General features: G+C 41.7%; 1 protein-coding gene across 18 annotated transcripts in view; it reads right to left on the bottom strand.

Annotated features, from left to right (window-relative positions):
* Positions 1-10,749: 10,749 nt before the first annotated feature.
* Positions 10,750-24,819, bottom strand: part of Kcnma1 (potassium calcium-activated channel subfamily M alpha 1) — a 701,946-nt gene continuing 687,876 nt past the window's right edge. For 6 of the 18 annotated variants that reach the window (XM_036199286.1, XM_036199289.1, XM_036199287.1 and 3 more), the window contains 2 exons: positions 23,087-23,115; positions 10,750-16,173 (listed from right to left, as the gene is read on the bottom strand). In XM_036199286.1, the coding sequence (XP_036055179.1) occupies positions 16,019-16,173; positions 23,087-23,115 (184 nt within the window). In that variant the 3' untranslated portion in view covers positions 10,750-16,018. The remainder of the gene's footprint in view (positions 16,174-23,086; positions 23,116-24,819) is intronic. The other 12 variants (XM_036199299.1, XM_036199292.1, XM_036199295.1 and 9 more) reach the window with 5 other exon arrangements.

Here is a 24,819-nt window from a genome sequence, read left to right as displayed (position 1 = left end):
TGCTAAAGAAATTCCCAAGGACTTTGTTGTGGCTGTATAAAGCATGCATGTTCTTGGTTCCATCTCCATTATAAGAAAGGGAGGGGAGAGAGGAGAGGGGGAGAGAAAGCAAAAAAAAAAGAGAGAAGATAAAAGGAAGGTTGGATGTAGTGGGTAGCCATTCCAGCTTTGGTCTGGAAGTTCCAACCCCCACTGAGGCTTCGGTAACTGTCACGCCTACAAGGTGGGGCCAAGAGAAGACACTGAAGACCCAAGATCCAATGTGCTGGCTCTCTTGGTTCCTGGACCCTGGACGCTGGAGGTGGACCGAGCAGAGTTCTCCAGAGAACATGGCTGGACTGAACCACACCGTTCCTAGACCCTGTTACCTATCCCTTCACTTGTGAGTTACCCCACAAAGTAAACCTCCCTTTTAACTACATGGAGTGGCCTTAATAAATTGTTGGAGAGGAAATGAAGAAAGGAGGTGAGAGAGAGAAAGAGCCTCTCAAACAGACAATGCCCAGAATGTTAGCATAAAGAGCTATGCAGTTATTCCCACTCAAATAGCTACAATTTGTAAATAATAATAATAATAATAATAATTTTAAAGCAGCAATTTAAAATCTCTTAAAGTTATCTGAATAGCATACAACAAATTCAGAAACATTTATTCAAAAAACAAATCTTTGAATCATGGTGAACCCAGTGAGTCTGAGGCTCTATGGGATTCCCCCCCTTCCTCCAGTTTCCTAGTTTAGAGGCGCACCTCCTTGGGTTTGGGTCATAAAACAGGACTGAATCTTCATTCAGACAGTAATGGATTACTCCATTACTCTAGTGAGGTGAGCCACCAGGATTTCGTAGCTTCTTTCAGCTCCATTTAGAGGTTGAATTTCAGACAATGGTGGGAAAGAGATCAATCCTTACTGGGTACTTCTGTCCATACTGTAGGTCAGACACGAGTGAAGAGTACTGAAGTCTGGATTGCCCCTGCCTGAGCAAACTTAAAGGATCAGTTTCTGTGCTTAAGGAGACCAGAAAAGGTCTGAGGCTAAAGGTCCCACCAGGCCAATGAGCATGAGTTCAGTCCTGGATCAAAGGCCTAACATTTTTGCTCAGAAGAGAATCAAAGCTGCAGGATCAGGTTGCTTCAGGCCCCTCCTTGAGGAACCAACTGTATTCAAAACAGAATGTAGGGAACTTCATGTCTAAGGGCTCTAAAAAACTGCTGAATATTTGTATTTTTATAATAGATTATCAAAATGGGGTTGATAACTCCACAGAATTATCAATTAAACTGTAGGCTAAACTAGCAATAATCCGGAAAAGAGTAGCTAGTAGCTCCTAGACTCAACCCAGTGGCTTGCCTCAGACTCCTTAACTCAGTAAGATAAAACTGAGACAATTGATGCCCAGAGCACTGACCAATAAGAGGGGGGGGGCGGGGAAGAATAGAAAAAAGAAAAAGAAAAACTGCTAGAGCAAATTTTAAGGCTTCCCAGGGCAAGGAGAGAAAATGTTTACTAAAATAGTCCAGGGAAGAAATAAAACAATCCAACATGAACAAAAAGTGTAGAAGAAGAAACTGAACTAAGAAGGTTCCTTCCTTCTCCTGGCTTCTTTCTAAGAGACAATATTATATAAAATGGTAATTACAAGAAAGTATGCTTGGGGGGGCAATGCTATAATATAAAGAGAATGTAAGTATTGTTAGAGAAATAACTAGGTGGAAATCAGGTATGGAAAAGTACAATTAAAAGAACGAAAATTTTGCTTGGAGAACTCAAGGGTAGAATTTGAATGACAGAAGAAACATCAGATTTGAAAGTATACTGGTAAATAGTACATATGAAAAGGACAAAGAGAGAAGAGACATGAACATGGAGCTAGAGAAATGGTTCAGAGGTGAAGAGAGCCCTTGCTGTCATGTAGAGGACCAGAGTTCAATTCCCAGCACTTGTGTTGGGGTGCTCACAATCTCCTGAGACTCCAGGTCCAGGAGATCTAATAACCCCTTCTAGCCTCCATGGTCACTTGCACATGTGTGTGCATACAGACACACAAACATAAATACAAATAAAATGAGTTTTCCATTAATAATTCCAGAGAAGTGGTGGCTATCTACCAGAGGAGAAAATATAATTATCAATCTTACCCAACTGTGAGCCCTGACAGCTACAGTAATGAAAGGCCTGGCAAGACATGCCTACTGGTGCAATAGTGGTATAGACATCATAGTACAAGAAGCAGCCCGTATCTGGCACCATTTTTTAGCATAAAACCTATTGTGGCCAGGGAAGTAGATAACTTACTACTATTATTTTGCTAAAGGGACATGGCATTAAAACAATTCCTAATGACTTATTGTTATGCCCAAATATTAACACATCTCTCAGCTCTCATCAGAGAAGCTCCTATATGCAGTGGAAGGTGATTAACACAGAAACACAGCTGACCAAGGTGCAGAACTAAGAGACTACAGAATGTTCAGCCCAAAACATATATACTTCACCCCTTCTCCCAAGGCTCAGGGATTATTGTGGAAAAGGGAACAGGAATAGAATAAGAGCAAGATGCATAGCTGACTACATGGTAACAGTATTTTCTGGACATAGCAAGGCAGTTCCACATATGAAGTCACAGTGTTTGTGACAGAGTGCATACCTAGGAAAAACCCAGCTATACCAAATTCCAGAGTGGAGAGAGGAGTTGTGTAAGAAATCCCACCCATAGCCAAGGAGATATTGGCAGTTTTCAACTATTGGGAGATGAAGAGAGAGCTTTCTCTAAGACTGTAGACTCTAGTTAGTCAGCCATGGTTCTGTGGAAGACCACACATCCAAGAATATTTGGGCAACACAAATTTGTCTTGAGTAAACAAAAGGGGTCAGACACAAAGTTAGATGGATGTGGCAAGGTGGATCATGGAAGAGAGTTAAAACTCATTGTATGAAATTAAGGAACTAATAAATTATTTTTAAAACACAATGAAAATATTAAATAATTAAAATGTTAGAATAAAGATGCTCATTTTTAATACCAAGGCAAGTAGTAAAGAAAATATAGAAGAAAAATAAGATAGGAGACAAAAAATGCAAAAAAATAATAAATGAGCTATATTAATTGTTTTCCTATTGCTGTGATGAAACACCATGATCAAAAGCAACTTTATGTTAGCTTACTGTTCAGAGGCTCAAGAGTCCACCATGACTGGGAGGCATGGAAACAAGCAGCGGGCATGGTAGCGGGAATGTGAAGCTGAGAAACCACACCTCAACCACAAGCAGGAATAGTGACCTGGAAGAAGGATGCAGCTATACACAGACCCCATAGAGCCTGAGTCCAATGCCATCCTTCTTTCAGCAAGGCCACACCTCCTTAACCTCCCCCAAATATTACTACCAACTAGTGACCAAGTATTAGAATTTCAAAGCCTAGGGGGGACATTCTCATACAAACTGCCATAATGTAAATTAACTCAAATTGATTAGAGACCCAAATGAAGAATTTACAAGTGTAAAACTCTTAGGAAAAAAAAGGAAATGCATCCTCATGATTTTAAGTTAGGTGAACTCTTTTAAAAGAATAGTACACTAAAAGCATAAGCAAGTAAAGTAATGATAGAAAAATTGACTTCATCAATATTGAAACCAAATATTAGCATTCAGTTTTCCTCCCTCATTTTGGAAGGTCATTCTCCTTTTTATTGGCATAATTTATTCCTAAAATGAAAAGCCTAATACACATGGACCCTCTAAAGTCAAAATGGATCACGAGAGTCTACCAATTTTATTAACTGTATTATTTCTAGCTAAATTTTTCTTCTTTATGAAATTAGTTTTAAGTAGTGTTTGTTAAAATTTTAACTATGCTTAAATTTTCAGATTTGTTGGCTTAAATGATTTCTACTGTTCGTATTGCTTTAATTCTCAGCTACATCGCTAGCTTTGCTAATGCCAGCTTTGCACATACCTTTTCAGTTTGTTAAAATGAATTTGCATAGTTCCTTACTCCCAACTATTCTAACTTATTTTCATTGATGATACTTTTACACAGCTTAATATCAGTATTTACATTTATTGCATGGGTCTTTTTATAGGAACGAAAAGTAAGTTAGTAAGGTTAACGCTCCCAGCCCCCTTTTATTGTTAGAACTCAGGACCTCCAACATGCCCTGCATGTGCTCCACCACTGATATCCCTGTCTCATGCATATGTCACTTATCTATATAATATGCTCCATCTCATACTTTGAGTCATCTTTTCTAGTCCATCTATCTAATAATCTTTTCTTAATATTAACCTCTTGGGGATGGAGAGATGGCTCAGCAGTTAAGAGCACTGACTGTTCTTCCAGAGGACATGGGTTCAATTCCCAGCACCCATACGGCAGCTCACAACTGTCTGTAACTCCAAGATCTGACACCTTCATGCAGACATACATGCAGGCCAAACACCACTGCAGATTAAAAAAAAAATAGAGAACAATAAAATTTTTTAAAGTTAACCTCTTATTATATGCCTGTATTTGTTTGCTTATTATAAATGTGTTCTTTTTGAAATTTCAGAATGCAGATATTCCATTTAAGTACCCCAGCTCCACCCTCACTTTGTAACCTATCTCCTCTCACACTCCTACACTGTTTAGGTTTGGATAAACAGCAAAACAACTATGGTCTACAGATCCCAATCCTTGGGGCTTTTACCTTCAGCCTTATTCTTGATTCTACCCACTTGCCCACATATCCATCTTCAGGGGAGTAGTGGTCCTGTTGATCAAAAAGGAGAACAACTCAGGAAGGTAATACAATATGTTATATACAATATGTGTAAGATATATGATTGTATAGAATCATCACATATATTCTAGAATATTATATATTATGTACATAGCATATTAATGCTAAGTATGTTTTATTGTTGTAATTTAACTGGACTACTTCATTGTTTTTAATGGTTGTGTTCTAGTTTTCTTTCATTGTTTCTCTTTGGCTGTCCTGGAACTCACTACATAGACCAGGCTGGCCTTGAACTCACAGAGTTCTGTCTGCCTCTGCCTCTTGTCTCCCTAGTGCTGGGATTAAAGGTGTACAGTACTACACCCAGCTCTAGTTTGCTCTTTGTTGCTCACACACCATAACCAAATGCAATTTAAAGATCACACCCACCTTGTATTATAGGCTCTGAAGGTCATTGTTCTTGGTGGTCATCCTATGGTCCTAGCATCTCCCATGTCCTGGGGTCTCCACTGAAGCTGAGGTTGCACCTTCATCAGTGGCCTCTCTCTCCTGACCTCTCATGGGATCATGCCTCAGGGACTTTCCACAATCCCTTCATGCTTTCAAAACCAGTACTATGTGGGAGTTTTGTACCAAGTTCAGCTTCTAGCTTGAGATGTAGCCTTGGCCATCTCTAGACCACAGCTTCTGCGTGCCAACTCCAACCAAACACTTCCCAGAAAATTTCACCTCAGTGATGATGGTCTCTTATGAACCGCAGCTGATGCTTTCTTTAACCCCAGCTAACTAGCACTGATTGTCCCACTAAAGCAAATGTTTGACTTCCACAGATAATCACACAAACAACCCTGATAGCCCATGATCAAAAGCCAGGCCTCCACAATCTCCTCTCCATTCTGTTCTAGCTTATCATCCATGTTTTCACAACAACTCATTACGATCTTTTTAAAATCAATTAATTGATTTTGTTTTTAGCTCATGAAGATCTTTGCACTTAATGGCTTTTCTGGCCTAAAGCTCCCACATCCTCCACCTTCCCCACACAACAGTCCAAGGCATAAGCCCCACAGTCAGATTCATCACAACAAACCTCACACTCCTGGTACCAGCTTCATTCATATTTTGCCATGATAAAACACCCTCCAAAACCAACTTCAGGTGGGGGTTGACTTTGACTTACAGGTTGCAGTCTGTCATTGATGGGCATCAAGACAGGAAGCCCCCACAGTATCTTTGAGTGAGTAACTGAAGCCAGATCAAGGAACCCTGGTTAACTACTGGCTCCCCCTGGCTGGTTCTCAGCCTGTTTTCTTATTATCCCCCCCCCCATGACCACTACAGAGGGGTACCACCCATAGTGGGTTGGGCCTTTCTATCTTAATTAGCAATTAAGGAAATGCCCTCACAACACGCCATCAGGCCAATCTGATGGAGGCAACTCCTCTTGAGGGTCCCCTTTCCCAGGTTTGTCAAGCTAACAACCAAGCTTGGCTATCACACTTGCTGTGTTGAGTAAAATGGCAAATCTATATGTATTGATCTAGAGAGAAATTATAAAAGTATTTGTCATTTTAAAAACAAGTTACAAATTCATGTTTGTAGTGAGCATGCTCACCTTGTCTGTACTCCTTTTCTGGATCCTGCGTTCTTTGTGTTTCTGACGTTTATCCTACATTTTCAGAATGTGACAGAATGTTTCTCTTCTAGAAGGCCAAGCCCCAGCAACATTCAAAACAACTCTTAAGTCTGATGTTTACATTTTGCTCTTACCCTTGCTTTATTCCTTTGGCAAGCTGTCTGTTCTGTTTGCCCTACGATTTTCTCCCAGGCAGAACCTATCTCATCTGACTTTGAGAAGCAGTTAATATCGATCTTGGTGAACGGTCACCTTTGATTTTTTGCTACAGCGAGATCTCAGTACAAATTCACATATATTTTGTCTTTTTACCAAATGGAAAAACACGTCCCACAGTCGTTGTGCACTTCTGGCCAAGCCTACTGTTTTTGTAACTCACCATAGGTCTGTCCCTAATATTTCATCCTTTATGCAGACTCCTTCTTTGGAGCTGAACTTGGCAGTGGAGTTTGCCTATCTAATGGAGACCATATGCTCCGCAATTACATTTCTCCAACAACATTCAGATTTGTTAGCAAATATTGAGAAGACAAGTTGAGAGTCTGGAGCTAAAAGAGCTGTGAGGAATTGGCACATTCTGATAGGTAAATATGCAGTTGACTCCTGAGAACTGATTGGGGCTGTTTGTGTTTTCGGTATTGTCTCGGCTTTCTTTCTCTTCTGTTGTTTTGATAAGACACTGACCAAAAGCAAATTTGATAAGGATGGGGCTTTTATTAAAAACAAACAAACAAACAAAAAAAACCTTTCAGGTTAGTCCACCATTGAGGGAAGCCAAGGGAGGGACATGGAGGCAGGAACTCAAGCACAGACCACTGAGGAGTGCTGCTTACTGGTGACTGGCTCGGCCCTCACGGCTTCTTCAGCTTGCTAGCTTATATAATCCAGGAGCACCTGCCCAAGGGTAGAACTTCCCACAGAGGGCTGGGCCCTCCCACATCAATCCTCGATCAAGAAAATGTTCCACAGAGATGCCCCCAGGCCAAGGTGTTGCGGGCAATTTTCAATTGAGGCCCCTCTTCCCAGATGACTCCAGTCTGTGTCAAGTTGACCGAGGCTGACTGGCACAGGAACCCAGAGACTTGCTATTCAAAGTATCAATCAATTAGATTTTTCTTCAAATAGCTAAGCATGCCATTTATGTCTTCTCAATGGCACACTGTATTCTATCCCACCAATCAGCTTTTAATATGTGACCTGATAATTTATTGATTCTATCCTTCCCCCGACTAGAGACCCAGAATCATGCTATAACATAGTGTTGCATCACCAGGCCCCAGTAAGAGAGTATAAATGTTGTTTGGCTAATGAAGGATATAATCTCTAAAGATTTAATTATCAACAGGCCATATACAGTGCATACACGGAACCCTCTCACAAGCTTCTTCTTTTCCCAGAAAGGTCAGTCTTAGACTGAGGAGTCCCATTCCAATTCACAAGATTCTGAAGATCTAAAGCATGGACTCAAATCGCAGTATTGTTATTAGACGTTATTTACTTGGAAACAAAGTTTTGTCTATGGCCCTGGGGAACAAGAAGGCCCACCCTTCACCTTCAACCCCTAGGTTTTAATAAGTTAAAGGCAGGAAGACTGCTTTTTTAGACAGATAGCAAGCTTGAGAACAGGCGGCAGCAGTGAGCCCATGTGTATTTCTCAAGGGTCTATGGAACATATCTCGTGTCTTCAGAGCCCTATATTCTGGAGCTATCTGTGGGAGATGTGATCTGCTAGTCTAGAGTGGCCCTGTAGGACTCTAAGCATTTACTGACACTATCAGCCATTCCTCCCCAGCACTGCCCATGGCAGTGTTGGGTAGCACCCTGCGCACACTTGCAACTGTAGAGGCAAGTTAATGGCTGCTGCTGGTCTACAATTTTACCTTCCCCTTCACAGGGGGAAGGGGATCCTATAGGAATGTTGCCAGCCCTCCCCATACCCTCATGTGATAGTTATAAAGACACAAGAAACACTCCTTGTTTTAGAACACAAATACATAAATTTTTAATCTGCGAAAAATACAAAATGAAACCATGTACAAGTTATGTACAAACCCTTTTTACAAGACAAGAGAGTTATCACTGGCTGTCACAGATGACAGAGTTGGGTAGGTCATTTCAGAGCACCAGCATTTATTCTCTTCTCCAGTTCCTGTCTGGTTACATAATTCATCATAGCCACAGTCACCATGCCAGCAATCAGTGTGTGAAAGACAGATGAAGAAACCACGCTCTTTTCCCTTAATGAACATGTTGTAGGCTGACCTCTGCAAATGTGTACCTCTGAATTGGATTTTTTCCCCTCTATCCCCTGAAGAAATCCCAAATGAAGGTTTTGGTGTTAAGTGGGGGAAATAGTCTCTTTCCAGAATCTGTATGGTGGGATGTGAGCCAGACACTTTAGGCAGGATGTGATTGTACCACCTGGGAATGGAAGGTTTTTAATTAGGATTTCCAGGCAGATCTGGGTTTCTATGTGAAATGTTGCAGTTCTGTCTGGTCCAATGAGTACAGAGCGGAAGAAAGAGAAGAACTGAGGTATTGGGAAAGGCTCTGGCTTAGTGTAGATCTGTGCCTTGATTTGTCTATTGTAGGGACTCCCTTCCCCAATGACTAAATCCTTAAACTGACCCTGGATCCCAAGGGCAGGAAGCTCTGAGTTGCTTTGGCAGGCATGTGTGATGTGTGTGTACATTTACATCCAAGACTCTAAACAACAGGACTGGTGCTGTTTCCTAAGACAGGTCCTGGAAAGCTTTGGGGGTCAGCTTTGGAGAAAAAGAAGAAACACAGAAGTGCCTCAGGGGATATGCCAGGGGAAAAGTCTTTTCAATTTAACATTCTACCTAGAAATAAGATCAGTTTTCACCTGGGCAAAAAGCTCTGCTGTAAACCCTGGTCTAGAAAAGCCATCAGAGCAAGGTGACTTTAGCATTTTGTGTATTGAAACTCTTGCAGCTAGAGGGGTCTGGGTGTGCTATGCATGAGGAATGAAGAACAATGGGATGACATGAATGGACAGAAGGAGAAATCACCTCAAGACCCCTCTTTCTGTGGGTACTTCAGAAGGCTTGCTGATGACCTAGATGTCTTGCATATCCTTCATTTCCATGGTATACAATGTGACATAAAGTAGCCTGTTAGTTTCCCACCCAGTACAGTCCTCAGGGCAACCACTGGAGAAAAAGACAAGGGGGGAATTGGTCCTTCCAGTCTGCCTCATTACTTGTGAGTCACAAGCTCAGATACCCTCATCTCAACCCTCATGGATGCCTCTTTCTACCTTTAAATCCCTTTCTGTCTCCCATTCTCCCAGCACTGAGTAGATCTGTCCTAATTGCATCAGTTTGGATTGCACTTCTAAGCCCCTGAAAACTTGGTCATAGCCCCCAGACAGATCTACTTACCCATCATCCCACTCTGCTTTCTCTTTTATTGAACTCAGCCAGGCGTCTCCCTTTATAAGTATTTGGTGTGTGAGTGGCAAGGCAGGGCTTGTATAGGGCCGAGGCTTCCCAAAGCATCTTTGCAACTCTGCCTGCATCCTCAGCCCAGGACAACTTTCTAGTGGGGAAGGATCTCTCTCCTCCTTTGTATCAGGAAGACAGCAGTCTATTTCTCAGCTGCCTGAGTTCCTGCCTCAAATTCTTATTGTCTCCTCTTCTTTTCTGTCCTTCTGCATTGCCCTGTCCTTGGGGGTCCGCAGTAAGCATTTCCTTTACAAAGAATCTGTCACTCACAGCCAGCCCTAGAGTCCAACACAAACTTCCACAGCTGTTACAATCCATGATATTTATTCACTATGCATACCACATTTATTTAAAAAGTCTTTATTGGATGCCTGTTGTACATGCCATGCCTTCTGTTCCCAAGAAGAGACACTAGCTGTCCAACAACAAGTGCACAGGGACTCCTGGATAAAGTCATGAAATCACTGATCCATCCACATACCTGGATGAGCTGGGATGGTGCCCCTCAGCTTACCTCACTCTAAAACCCCATCTGTTCTACAATGCTTGATTTAGCACTTCATCCCATCACATTGTTTGCTCCTTCTACTCCTGCTCCATTGGAAGACAGTGTTGTACCCATGCTTACTCTTTCTCTGCTGACCCTTTAGGCCTTGCTTTTAAGCTTACTGCATGGAAAACTCGTCATACTCAATTCTTCAACCTGGTCCATTCCTCTACAAAGCATGTGCTGGTGCTGTCTACTAGTTCCAAGTTGCCAGATCACCTGACCAAATGCTTTCATAATGTTGGAAGTTGGAAGGCCTGCATTCTTGATTATTCGATGATTTGTTGGCAGTCTACTGGGTGTTCTTATTACGTTAATGTCTGTAAAATAGTATAGCCAGCAGGTTTCTTTGAAACAATCTGAAAATCTATTCCTTTCCTTTAATCCATGTGGGGGGTCTACAAATAAGATGCTTGTAATTGAGGACTGCAGGTAGGGATGTTGTATGCCTAGCAGGGAGAAAATGCAGGAAGGCAGGTGTTCTGCTTGATGAGCTGTTGTTGAGAGCAACCCATAGGACTTCACAGTACTGAGAGAATTTTCTGCTAGAAAGCCTATATCTCTGCAATACCTCCCAAAAGGAACTGGCCATCTCAAAAGCTTCGACTCCAAAAGGGCATAGTCACTGCTTCCCATCACGCTTCGTTCAGACCTTTCAGTGACTCTCCCCAACTTTCTAAATGCCCCACTTTTTAATGTGGCTCTTCAACCACCTACTTTCTATCTTTTTCCATGAAGTGTTGTCATAGTTTTTTCTCAGCTTGTGGACACAGACTTATTACCGAAGGTAAGTTGTTCATATATCAAAATCACCTTGGTATCAATGCATTATAACCCCTTAAGCTCTTTCTCATTGAAAAATCCTCAGGATCCTTGTGCCTCCAGTCAAACCACATATTTTCTATTGGACAGGCCTCCACTGCTCATCCAAGATTGGGTGCCTATCATGCTTCCCATTTGTGGTTCAAGGGAACCTCTTCTTTTCAATCCTAGGTACGACCTCTTGCCAGGGCTCCTATCTCTTTTTTGTTCTTCTCTATAACTTTTTGATGTACACCCTGAGTTACCCCCTTTCAGGCCCATTTTTATCCTCAAAAGCATAGTTGAAAAGGATGGTCTAGAACAAAGAGTGTAAATGAGAATTATTTCCCCATAAAGCCATGTGAGACTGGAATATTGGGGAGCTCCTAACTAGAGTATGGCTAAAAGCCTTTGGCCTCATAGATCCCTTTTTAAAAATATTTTTTAAAATCACTCTTATCATGGGTATTGGAACATAAAATTTAAAATGTCCTCTGCATTGCCGTATTTTAATAGTAATCTTGGAATTATTAATAGCTAGCAATGCATGAGCAACAAGCAGTTAGGATAAACTTGGATTAAACAACTTTACCACTCAGCTAGAAAGTCTACATTTCTGGGATACCTCTTCCTGAGAGAACAGAACACCTCAAAAGCTTCAACCCCGAAAGAGCACATCCACTGCAGCCCATCGCTGTTCAGACCTCTCAGTGACTTTCACTTTCTAAACCTCTGTTCCTTGAATCCAAAGGGGCTCCTCGTATCAACTAACCATGGGATTCAAGTGAGAAATTATGATAGAAAACACCCGTTAAGAATATGGGATAGACAGCAGGGGCAGAAAAGGAACACAGAAGGAAAGTTCAAAGTTCTCAGTTCCTCTAAGTTTTGAAAAATGATGGATAGAGCCTTGAGTAGGAAGAGCCACTGTATCAGTGACTACCACTCTCCCAAAGGCAGAAAATATGAATAAAATAAAAAATGAGCAGATGTGGGGCTGGAACTCAGTGTTCCATGAATTTGTGTGATCTCTTGGTAGTCAAGATGATACCCTGCCATTTAGTCAATACTGTTTGCCTTTGAGCTTTTCTACCTCTTTCTATGTTTCTTTCAACAAGGTTCTCCTCAATGATGAAAATGACAGGTCACAATTAAACTTATGAATAGAAATAGTAAAAGAGTGTGTATTAATGAAAGCAAAGCAAACTGGAAATGAAATGAGAAAGCAGATGTGGGGGACATTAATGGGAATAACAGCAGGAGAGGAGGGGTGTCCAGACTCTCTCTAGATACTATTGGAGGTGGGCTAGAGATGAAGAGACTAGCCAAAACTGTGCTGCAATAAGAGACAGGGAAGGTGGGGAGCAAGGGTGTAAAGAGAAACCTAGACCAACCAAACCAGCTCATCAGTGATGGAGGTGATGCTGACTGCAAACCTTGGCATCTCAAATCTAAGTGCTTCCAAGCTGAAAAGCACAGGAATGGTCCAGAGCAGGAAGTGGATGCTGGGTTCAGCTCAGAAAGGCTACATGGGTGACATGGCCAGAAGAGCCATGATTACAGCTCTGGAAAAGATTGTCTCCAAAGGCTTGCCTAAGGCAAGGTTATTATTGTCTTAGTCAGTTCTGAAAGAGACCTTTGTCATCTCAAGGAATCACCCTCAGAGATATAAGCCACTGGGACTGGGAGGATTTAAAGAATATTTTCATAGTTAAGAGCTAATTGTGTCTGGATGCTCTTGAACCTTCAAGTCAAGCACACTTGGGGCATTTTTGGTTTTCCATTCAAAATATCCTGAATTTCATACATTTTTCACTCCCCACTTCAACTGAATGGAAACTCCTACTCACTACTACTCCAGTTCTGTGCTTAAAGTCTTCCATCACTTTAAAAAAAAAATCAAAGGAACAAAATCAAAGTAGAACTTGTGGGAGGAAGGCTGTTTGTCCAGGTTACTTAGTCACAATCAGTCTTAAACATAAAACACCTTCAGTGAATGCATTCTATGTGCTATAGCAAAGGAGGATCTTCTGACATATAATGACTTAAACAAAAGCACATTGCTTCCATGAGAAGGATGGTGAGGGCAACGATGTACTCAGACATGGAGAGTTGATGTTTACAAATGGCCTGAATCCCAAAACACTCAAGCATCATTAATTTGCCAGGGTGGCTTTTCTGGAATCCTAAACATGGACTGGAGAGCAGAGCTTTCTAATGTGGAATATTCCAAAGAAGACAACCATTGGCCTAAGGTGAATGTGGTTGGAAAGTCAGGTTTTTTTACCCTTCAGAGGACTCAGAACTCAACAAATAGAAACAAATTGGGAACTTCGGGAGATGCCTTGAGCCTTCCAGTTATTTTTAACAAATGTTATTTATATTTCAATTGCCGGCCTTGAGTTGTTGGTAAAGGTGCCACCACCAAGTCATTTTTCATGTCACCTTAGGATCATGCTTGATTTTGTTATTCCTTTATTGCTCAACCTTTGAAGAAAATAGATTTGTTATCTTGGGTCTCGAAAGCTGCTTGGTTAACTCTTACTGTAGGAAACTATCATTGTAGCCATTGTAGTTAAGAAACCAGTTTCGATTTAAATCTCTAGATATCTTGGGAAATGGGAATGGAGATATGCTTCTGCTTCCTGGAGTGGAGTGTTGAGACCGCTATTCTTCTAATGGAAATGTATGTAGGTAAATAACATTGGTTGTCATGGGAGAGCAAAGAACTAAGACACATTTAGAGGGGGTTAGTAGGAAAGACTGTGAAAAAGAGCCTACTATGGTTCCAGAAGGAAAGAAGAGCGTGGACTGACATGAATGTACTTAGGTAACCCCAATGCAAAATCATGATATTAAAGGAAGTCTTAGCTTTTCAGGAATGCTGTCAATACCCTGGCAGTGGATTCTCCCCACCAACACATTTGAGATCTGTTGGAAACCAAGAAATGTTTGTAAGCCTGTAATAGACTGCTGACGTCATTTTAGCCTGAGTAGACTAGTGATTGATTATAAATATTTTTGTGTTAACAATCCAATTGGACACACATTATATTCACAATACTTTTATAGAACTAATTCTACAAAATGTGACAACAGAGTAACCACGGTCCGACGCATCACTGCAGGACAATGCCTATGAGGAGGAAGCACAGCTACATGGGCTCTGCAGGGAGTGGGCAGAGGTGGAAGCTCATTTGGCCTACACTGGTATTGGAGTCCTCAGTGGACATATGTTTTCATGGTGATCACATTGCTTTGCTTTGATCTGATTTTTACTATCGTAACTAGGTACCACAGAGCCATGGTCATCTAAAACGTTAATGGAGGAGATGCCATGGGACTTGAGGGGCTATTTTTGTCAGATCCAGGAAGTGTCCACAATTTACATTTTTAAGGAAATAAAAATCACAGTCACGCCCATGCTTCTCCAGAGACTCTGATGATCCTATCAGAGGTTGATCACTCTGAAGGTGAAAGACTTTCTGAGTCACTGGAAAGAAACAGTTGTTGAGTGACTATACACTGGGCATGCATGCAACAGCAGAGCTCAGACATGACAATTGCATCTGATGGCTAGAAAAATCTTTTGACCACAGGCAGAAGTGGCTGATACATTGTATTTCATTGCTGGTAATTTTCAAAGGCCTTTTTCTAACAGTCTATGTTAAGAGCATGACTTACTTTCCTCTTGGTTGGTATTGGTTTTGTAAATATTTTTAGCGAGTTTGAATGTCTTGTCCCAACAATTCAACCAAGGAAATCCAGCAAATGAAAATCTGAGCTAAAGTCATCTCCTTGACAGTGGACATTGTCTGACATCTAAACAAATACTTCATGCTAAACATGAGTACTTGTTAGGTTCCAGTGTTAGGTAAAACTCCTCGTTGACATTCACAGACTTCCAGGCTAATAGCTCTGAATGGGGAAGAGAATTCACCAGATCCTCCCACAGTTGACATAACTTGCTTGGGTGATTTAGAAGTACAAAATGGGGAGCAGAAGAGCTTGGAGGAGGCCCCACCATGAGAACAACAAACAGAGCCTGCTCTTGGTGCACAACTTCAGCATCTTAGGTGTGCCTATAACCCTTCCCCATATCTTGAGGTGGCTGCTTCAAACCGGATCTGACAACAGCAGAAAAAGCTGCAAGAAGCTCTTTCCTCTAAATATATGAACAAAGGATAAGAAATGCTGGATGAAAATGGAAATTATAAAGAATTGACTTTCAACTGTGACGATAAGTAAGTTTGATTTGTTAAGAGCTGGTGTCAATCCAGATCAAAACATACACCCATCCAGGGGAGAGGCAAATATTCACCTCTGCTCTTTTGGCTTTCCTTTTGAGTTGCTAAAACATGGGTGTACATTGTTGACTACCTTCCAATTCTTTTTGTAATCAATTTTCCTTAATTACAAATCAGGGTGGTGACCATCATTCTCCTCAAAGAAAAAGAGAGAAAGGAGAGAAATACACATTAAGGAATCTGGCCACTTACTCATTTTGATTTTACATTGCTGTGATATATGGGAAGATATCTGGCAATGAAAAAAAGAAAAGAAAAGAAAAATATATTTTCTTTCTAATAAATAAAAATAATTTAAAACGCTAGAAGCTATACACGACTATTTTAGTATGTTCATTTATAAATGAAATCCTTTTGTTTTCCAAAATACATGGAAGCAATATTCAAGGCAAAGAGAAATATCTGTCTACTTTATTTTCTTGCAATTCTTGCTTACTCTAGTGTTTCCACCAGTGATTCGGCATGGAAGAGGAAGAAAAGTCACGTCACCATTTATGAAGTTTGTCAGGCTTTAAAAAAATAGTTCTGGTCTCCTGGGAGTCAACATTCATCTTCAACTTCTCTGATTGGAGGGATCAAGCTGCTTGTGGATTTATATTGGTTGATCTGGTTAGCCATGTGGGTACTCATGGGCTTGATTTGAATGTTTCTGGGATAGGCATTATCCGGTTCATCTGTAAACCATTTCTTTTCTGCTAAAGGGCAAAATGGATAGAGAACAAGAAGGAGAAATGAGAAGCTTAATTAGTCCTAGGTTAAGCTTTTGGAAAGTTCATTGAAAATGCATAAAGGTAATCAATAGAAGCTGACAGTGAGTAATTGCTAAGACAGTGCAGTGTACAGAAGCCCCCAGAACCTGAACCATGCCTCTTTCCTGGAGCAAGTGAAGAACAAAATGGATGTGCTATTGAGACTGGGAGATGCTAGAAGGAGGCCAACCTCAAAGACTAAGTTGGAGGAGATGGACATCATCCCTACTGCAGAACCACAAGTGCAGAATCTTTCCCAGCTTCTCCTCTTCCCAGCCTGTTCTTGGCTTTGATACAACAAACATGTCAACTACAGATGTCACCTATACCACTTCTGTCCTGTCTGAATCACTCTGATGGTCTTTGGAGGGCCCTTAAGGGAATCCCATAGAATTTGTTTGTCAATGAGAGTGAGAATAGGAAACTGCTCTAAAAGGGAATTTTGAAATGGCTTTTATTTAAAGAAAGAGAAGTCTGTGGGTATGAAGTCATGGAAAGAATTCCAGGTGGCAGTGACTCAGCTGACTATACTAACCCAAGCTGTCAGCAGAGAGCTGGGGGGGGGGGGGGTAGGGGGGCTTGCCACTTTCCTTTCCAGCCTAACGGCAGATATGGATGAGACAGACTGTTGAGTTAGGGCCTTTGGAGGGGGGAGGTCTCTGCAGAGAACCAGCCTATTAGCTGGATTGTGCTATTTTACTGGGTTTAACTCTAATCTAGGCCCTTTTCTAGGACTGAAATTGTCTGAAAACTTGGCCATGTGCACAGATAGGAAGGGACTGGGCAGTAGAATATCGAGCTTCAGGGATCATAGGCTTCATAACAGTGGCAGAGGGAAAGGAGACAGGAAGGGAAATAGCTTTCCAACTCATTCACTGCTCTAGAGACAATGGTCCCTCTGGCTTCCGTTTTTATTGTTTATAGAACAATTTACATCTGCCTTGTGTCTGGATATGGAGCTACCTGTTAAAATGATTGCTCAGCTGGCTTTGTGTGTGTGTGTGTGTGTGTGTGTGTGTGTGTGTGTGTGTGTGTGTGTGTGTGCGCGCGCGCGCGCTTATAAATTAAGCATCTGTGATTAACTCATGATCACACCACTTTTTTCTTCTTGGTCTGTATAACTGCCATTTCCAATGCCCTCACTCCTCAATGTGACTGCCTCTGGGGCTATAGTATGATTGGGAAAAGCTGAAAGGAGGTTCAGCAGCTCAGTTTAGCCCTCAAGACACTTGCTACCTCTTGCGTGGTTCTCCCCATGATCCCTCCTGCTCTGGCTCTCCTACCTATTATAATTACGTTCACTTTGATTTGAACAGATTGGACGATAGGAATTCATAATGCTACATCCTCACAGCGAAGCTAACTGATTAAGTGCTTTAAATTATTCCCCCTGACAGAATGATAAAGTTACAATCTGTTCTGAGATGATCTACAGCTTGCCAGCCTCCTACAGCTTCTTTCTATATTCATTTATCTTTTTGTCAAGAGGAGGTTTTTTTTTTCCTCTAAGCTTCAATTCCATAGATCTTTTAAAGTCATCAGCACATCTGAATTATTAATGAGGCTTTAGAGGCAAGACTCCTGATGGGCTGGTTAAAAAAGGTTGTATAGAAATCTGGGACTGTGTACACATCAAAATAATTTCAGCTCCATTTAAAAAACCATTTAGCTCAAGTGTGACATAGATGAACCATTATGCATTTGTGGAAACCAATTTTTTTGTGATCTACGATTAAACTAACCTTTCAGAGAAGAGTAAAGTGTGATGGTTATCATGCTCTAAAAGCATTGCCAGGTCTCTGAAACAATTTCCAACTCTGACTTTCTCAAACAGCTTATGTGCAGAGCTGAAGCTCAGAGAGGAGCTGGGTGTTTATGCTGTTCGCCCAAGCTGCCCTTGGCTCTGGCTGCACAGTCATGCGGAATGATTCTGCTGAAGGGATTTGGTGCTAGGATGTGCATGCCAGCTAGGGAGAGCAAGTCTTGCTGATGGAAAGGGGAATGTGTTTTGGGTAAAAGACCAAACAGCTGCAATTTGCTGATTTTTTTTTTTTTTAATACAACTGCTGCAGAGAATAATTGAGAATTCAGTATTTACAGTTCAATTCAAAGGGGGCATTTTGACCTTTTGCCAGGAAGAGAGTATCAGTTGCCTCCATCTGTCTGTAAGAGAGACAGCATTATTGGCCTTATTTAAATTTCTTCTTTAAATTTCTTGCCACAAAAGACAACCTAGGCAGAATAGCCCCTGATGTTTAGGGATGCAGCTTCAAGAGAGGGAAGAATTGTAGGCAAACACCACCTCTCCATCAGGAGGTGAGATTCTCACCATCCCTGATAATCCACTGTTAAATTCAGCGTCTCCTAAGCTCTAAATGCCTATGCTGTAGGATGCCTGGTCAAGGGAGATGTGGAGGAAATTGAACTAGTGAGATGCCCTGAACCTTGTCTAAAATGTTTGGGGACAAAGGTCTCCCAAATAGCTTCAGAGGGAAGTACATTTTAATGATCACCATCCACAGGGCTTCCATGGAATGTGCTTTGAGTAAGACAGTGACAATTCGGCATATGGAATCTTGCCATTCAAAGATGAAGCTGTGTCAATGGGTCCCCACAAAATGGCACTAGGAAGCAGGAATTCTATTAAGTACTGAAGCAGGTGAGGGTAGTCACTTCCAGTGCTTGGCTTACTCTGGTGTTCTATGTGGCCTTATTTCATACCTAAGATGAGGAATTCTGTGGTCTGTGAGGGCCTTTTTGGTGCCAGACCTCCCTCCAAATAAAAAACAAAAAAACAAAAAAACAAAAAGCAAAAAACAAACAAACAAACAAAAAAACTTGTGCTCATAAACTTCTTGTGGGAGATATATATATATGAGAACTCTGTGTGGCCTCTATATATCTCCTATTCTGAGAACACTGTGTGACCTGTCAGGAACTTTTGTCACGAGGTAGTTAGAGTTAGGAAGAGAATGACATGTCACTAGCTTTGGTGAGCAGGCTGGTATCACAAAATAGAACTGAGAAAATAAAATTGCTGGTAAAATGACTGCTGCTTTTTTTTTTTTTTTTTTTTTTGAGACAGGGTTTCTCTGTGTAGCCTTGGCTATCATAGAACTTGGTTTGTAGACCAGGCTGGCCTCAAACTCATAGAGATCCCCCTGCCTCAGCCTCTCAACTGCTGGGATTAAAAGTGTTTGCCACCACCATCCAACTGCTTTATTATTGAGAGTGTCATGTTGTAGACCAATAATTAATCCATTGTGTACACTATGGACACACCTTGCGGAGGCCAGTAAAATGGCACCAGCTTGTTGTCTAGATTGAGTGTACCTGGATCTCTCACATGCTATCTGCTCTGAAAAGGTTATGTAGAGTATCTTGTTGTTATTCCTATCCTATTGAATAGGGCTGAGGAAATAGCCTTCCTTATCTTGTTGTCTCGGTCAATGGAACAGGCACCACTGGTTTACTACACATCCAGTTACATGAAAGGGACACTGTATTGTGGTGACTAAACTATAATGACTTTGGTGTTCTTCAGATTCCATGTGGGTCATATGGAGATGCTAGTAACCCCTACATCTGGTTAGAGCAAGAGAGTTGGATATGTTTCCAACTCTAACTTGCTGAACATAATAGCTACAATGACTGTCTAAGCATTAGCTTTAAAGTTAGCATTGATATGAGTAGGATGTAGAGGTGGGTGGTACCTTCTGCATGTTGTGTTTGTAAATGAAGTTCTTCAGTGGAGGAGCCAGAGGCAGAGACCTAGGATGTATAAATTGGGGGCTTGCCTGAAGAAAGTAGATTAGGGTAACAGAGATGGCACGGGAGGGTCTTACGGGAAGTCTTCATCTGGAAGGTGAATGAGAGAAAGCGCTAATATGGTATATGCTGGGGACGTCAGGGCTACCATGCAGTGGGTCTTTGTTTCTGACAACGGTTTTCACTTGATGAATGCTCTACCCCTTGGAGAACCATCTGGGCCTTCCGTCACTAGTGTAAGAAAATGATGGAGTTTAGAACAAGGGTTTGATCTGCTTCCTGGAGGAGAGTTACTGTGGTTAGGAATGGCTGAGCTACCCAAAGCTCCACAAGCAGAGGGAGAAACAGTTGCACTGTGAACACAGAGCTTTTGCTGACACTGTGGGTTGTCAGTGCTGTGGGCGTCAGCCTTTTCATGTAACTACTCCCCCAAGAAGACTGCAGGAAAGGGGAATGGATGACACACTGAAGACACTTGGAACAATAGGCTCTCTGGAGCACCATGAGCTGAGGATTTGAGAGCAAAGGCATGGATGGAAAATATCCCACTTTGGTGGTAAGGACAATGAGACAGTAATGGCTACAGGGAGCTCCAGCCTAGGAGGGCGACTCTGTGTGGTTTCCCGGATCACCTTTCTGACAGGCAGTGTGGTGTTCTTCCTCTGCTAACAAAAGCCTGATGCCTCCCAGGCAAAAATATGCATCCTGCCTCCTCTCTTCTTCTGCCTCAGTAGAACATAGCCATTCTATGGACACAAGCATAGTTTCTACCAGACCCAGACAAGTTTCCTTTGATCTCACTTCCCTATAATGGACCACAATGATGGTCTGTCTTGGCATCCTTGCATCCAGCTAAACCCTGAGGATACTCTTTCCTCTTAGGTAGCAGGAGTTTCTCTCGCTCACTGCCATGTGCAGCCTCCTTATGGGAGATACTTAGGCAGCTTAGTGACAGATGCCCACAGCTACTTCCTTATCATATTATGACAAAGCAGGCATTGGCTGATGGAAGCTGGTGGAGAAATTGATTTGTACCCTGTCTTATCTTCCATTCCCTGAAGTTTCTGTACTTACTTGTTCTTCAAGGAGCCTGTTGCTATAGGAACCTGGAAGGTTGATATAATTATCTCTGTTGGGATACAGACACCTTTAGGCATTTCCCCATGCTGAAGGAGAGTCAGTCAAAGGTTCCTCTGGTCACCTAGGATCTCCATAATGCTGCCAACAGGCATAGGCAGTCTCTCTAGTCACTAAGCTCACAGGGCTTGTCCCCTGGCTTGGAAGCAGAATCCGGCTCCAATAGCCTGACACTAGCAAATCAGCCATGTCAACACCTCAGGCATTAATTGCCACTTTTCCAAAAATAAATCAAGGGGATGTGGATAAATGATAAAACAGTTTAAAAGTGTGAAAATGGTTGAGGTGAGAGTCTTTTCAAATACATATTGTGAATCCTCACTTTAACACTCTGAGTCATAAGCCCTAACTTCAGAAAGGATTTTGAAAGGTCTCCAAAATATAGTGGAAACTGGAAAGTGCAAGGGTCCATTTGAACTAGATTTGAGAAGGACCTTAGGATCAGCTGTTAGGGTTGCTAACAGGTTCGCAGTTAAGAAACAGCTGGTGCTGAAAAGATTCCTTTCCTACTTTACCAACTCACTTAACATTGTCCCTCTCCAAAGCCTGAGCAAATTGGACTAAATGGCTCAAAAACTGCTACTCTTCCAGAACTGGGAAGATTCCCGAGTTCCAAACTGATTCTTACTAAATGCATACATTTTCTCTTCACAGTGTTCTCTCACTTTCTACCATTTTATGTCCGTTTCTAGTCTGGGTGAGGGGGAATTAAGAAAGTGACTATGAAGAAGAAGAAATTGTCTGCCTCCTTCCTAAGAGAGCGTCTGTTCTGAAAGAGGAACTTTGGAGTCAGATGGAAAATGATGGAGGAGAGTCTTCACTCAATTAAGAAAAGTGTAATACAGAAGTTTCAGCTCTTGAGCGAGAACTCCAAATGACCCCTTTGCCACCATCAGATAGATCCATAGTCATCTCTGATCAGTTCTCAATGATCTTCAATTCCCCAGTGGGGAGTGTGTGCCCAAAGTCCAGGGAAAACCCCCAATTTCATCTCATGTCACAGTCTGTACCCATTCTAGTCAATTCCAGGCTCATCTACTGGAGTCATTAAGTGCATTAAAAAAGACACTTTGGATTTACTTCTGTCTGCCCCATTCATGGTTGAAATTTAACAAACATCTGAAAGGCAGGTGGCAGGAGACACATGAGTACTGTCCAGACTGAGTCCCCAGCCCCTTCATCAGTGGACATGTGCTCTCAAGGGGATTCATACAGCTCAACAGCTTTGACTTGGGTTCATAGGGATCAAACAGGAAAACAGACCAATGTATTTGTCATTAATAACCTTCCTACTACAGCTGAAAAGAGGCTCAACCATTGACAGAGAAGCACATTCGCCAAATGGAATAGCTGTGAATGTTTTACAGAAACAGTTATCAACCGGCATCATTGCTCGATTAGGTAGGTCTTGCCAAGATCAACACAGAGATGGGAACAGACTGATGGGGGCTGGTTTGGGGCGGTGGTGGTGATGGGGGAAGTGGAGGAAGCTGGGTTTCTCAATGGGAAAATGCTTTTGGACTTGGGGCAAGGTACCAAGGTGGGCAGGGAGGCCACGTGCAGATTTGAAGGCAAGCTGGATGGAGAGAAGTTACCCCCAGATTCCCCAAACCCCCAAACCCAAGAACACCAAAACAAACTCTAAGGGATCTAGCCATAGCAGCAGCACAGCCTCATTGCGCTGAGCAATTGAGAAAGTGGAGGAAGAAAAAGAAGAAGGAAGGGATAAAGGTTGGGGGAGGGAGTGGGGGAGGAGAGCCAGAAGGGGGGAGAAGCAAAACAAAATAAATGGAACCACAAACAGAACAATAGAAATAAAAATAAACAAACCAATAACAGAATAAAATTTGTAACTCCTTTTTTTTTTTAATTCCACAAAAGTTTCACAAGGACAACGTTATAGAAGAAAACCCCCAGCAGTGGCTAGGTCATGCAGAACCATTAATTGTCATACCTTGGCCCATTCTAGTCATCCTTGTTGCACTTTAGAGAGAGAAGTAAGCTATGTGAGTTTTACAATGCTTTGAAACTGTCATATCTCCTGTCGAGCACTTTAACTGGCACATTCTTATAGTTATAAATGTTCTGAGGGCATAACTTCATAACCTCCTTTGCAAAGAAATGCATGAAGATCTTTCATGATCCAAAACTAGGGGATATGTATATATAGTTATATATATAGTCTTATATATATATATATAGTTATATATAAAGAGATAGATACATGTCATAATAAAGCAAAATACATAAAGACAAAAATAATTTGAAAAAAAAAATACTTCCACTCACAGGACTTTTGAATTTACACGTATACAATGACTTCCCACCCATTGCTGGTTGGAGTACTGCACTGCCCCTGTCTTTGGTGTGGGAGGAGGTGGAGGTTCTGACCGAGCCTCACTATTTTTGTCAGTAAAAGTGCTTGTCAATCACACAGCAAGCAAATCTCCAAAACCATCATGCCGGAAGGGACAGGGGATTCAAAATCTAAACCCAAAACAATCACCATAAAAACACCTTTTCAAAAAGAGATGCTACAGCTGTGACAAATTTTTCCCCTCCTTCCTACCCCCTCTTCTATCCATGGATAGAAGTAAACATGGATTTCTAAGTAAACATCTCAAATAGGTTCATATGCACCCAAGGCTAGTCTACCCATACCAGTATTTGGTGATGGTAAAGTTGGCCAATTCCTCAGAACTCCTATGTCCCTAAAATGTAATGTGCATGCATAAAACATCTGATAATTGCAAATTGGGAGAAAGAGATCAGTCTACCTTCCCTCCCTTGTTGACTAACAGTTAAAAAAGAAAGAAAGGAAGGAAGGAAGGAAGGAAGGAAGAAAACAAAAGACAAAAATAACTACTGAAATGTGCTTTGCTCCCTGTGGCAGCCTTCTCCACTTGAAATGATGGAGAAGCTCTCTCTCCCATCACTCACTCACCTATGCGAATTGGCTGTATGTTAAGGAGGTTGCCTATGCCGAACTTCTCCTGCCAGCCTCTGCTTTGGGACAGAGCATCATACAGCTGTGCACGCAATTTCAATGTGGTCGCTAGCTTTTGTCTTTGTTGAGTTAACCAACTGTGGCTCTATCTTCCTCCATCCTGATTTATCTAGCATGCCGGCACCTACAAAAAGTGGTATCTGCCACTGGGTCTTTTTCCCTCTCACTTCCGCTGCCACATCCTGAATTCTACCTGGCCTTGGGGCCCTCCTTAGTCAAACAAAGGGGAGTGAAAAGGTCCCCTGAGAATGCATGGAAAAATACTTGCTCTTTTCTGAGCATTATTTATTCTGTACATAAGGTAAGTGATTCACCTTTTAAAAAATGTAAAAGTCCCAGGAAGGCAGTTCTTAATGACTTACATCTGATATTTATGATACATATGGCTTTTTATCCCAAATGTCAAAAGTGAAAGGAAAAAAAAAAAAAAAAACCTGGCTATCCCGATGGCAGCTTAAGGAAGGAGACAGAATAACAATTTAATATGCAACCAAACCTCTTTTCAGGTCAATGAAATGACTAGGATTTGATACATACAGGAGTGGAAACCTGGTTTTCTCTTTGCATTAAAGTTAGAAACCTTCACTGGACCTACTGAAAGAAACTAGCTCCGAGACAAAAGGCTTTGGTGAATAAGTAAAAAAAAAAAAAACAACTCTGATGCTCTCTTGAAACAAGCA

The sequence above is a fragment of the Onychomys torridus genome, chromosome 9 (genome assembly GCF_903995425.1).
Source record: "Onychomys torridus chromosome 9, mOncTor1.1, whole genome shotgun sequence".
Lineage (NCBI taxonomy): Eukaryota > Metazoa > Chordata > Mammalia > Rodentia > Cricetidae > Onychomys > Onychomys torridus.
Note: the sequence above shows the minus strand (reverse complement) of the source record. Positions and strands in the feature narration are given on the sequence as shown.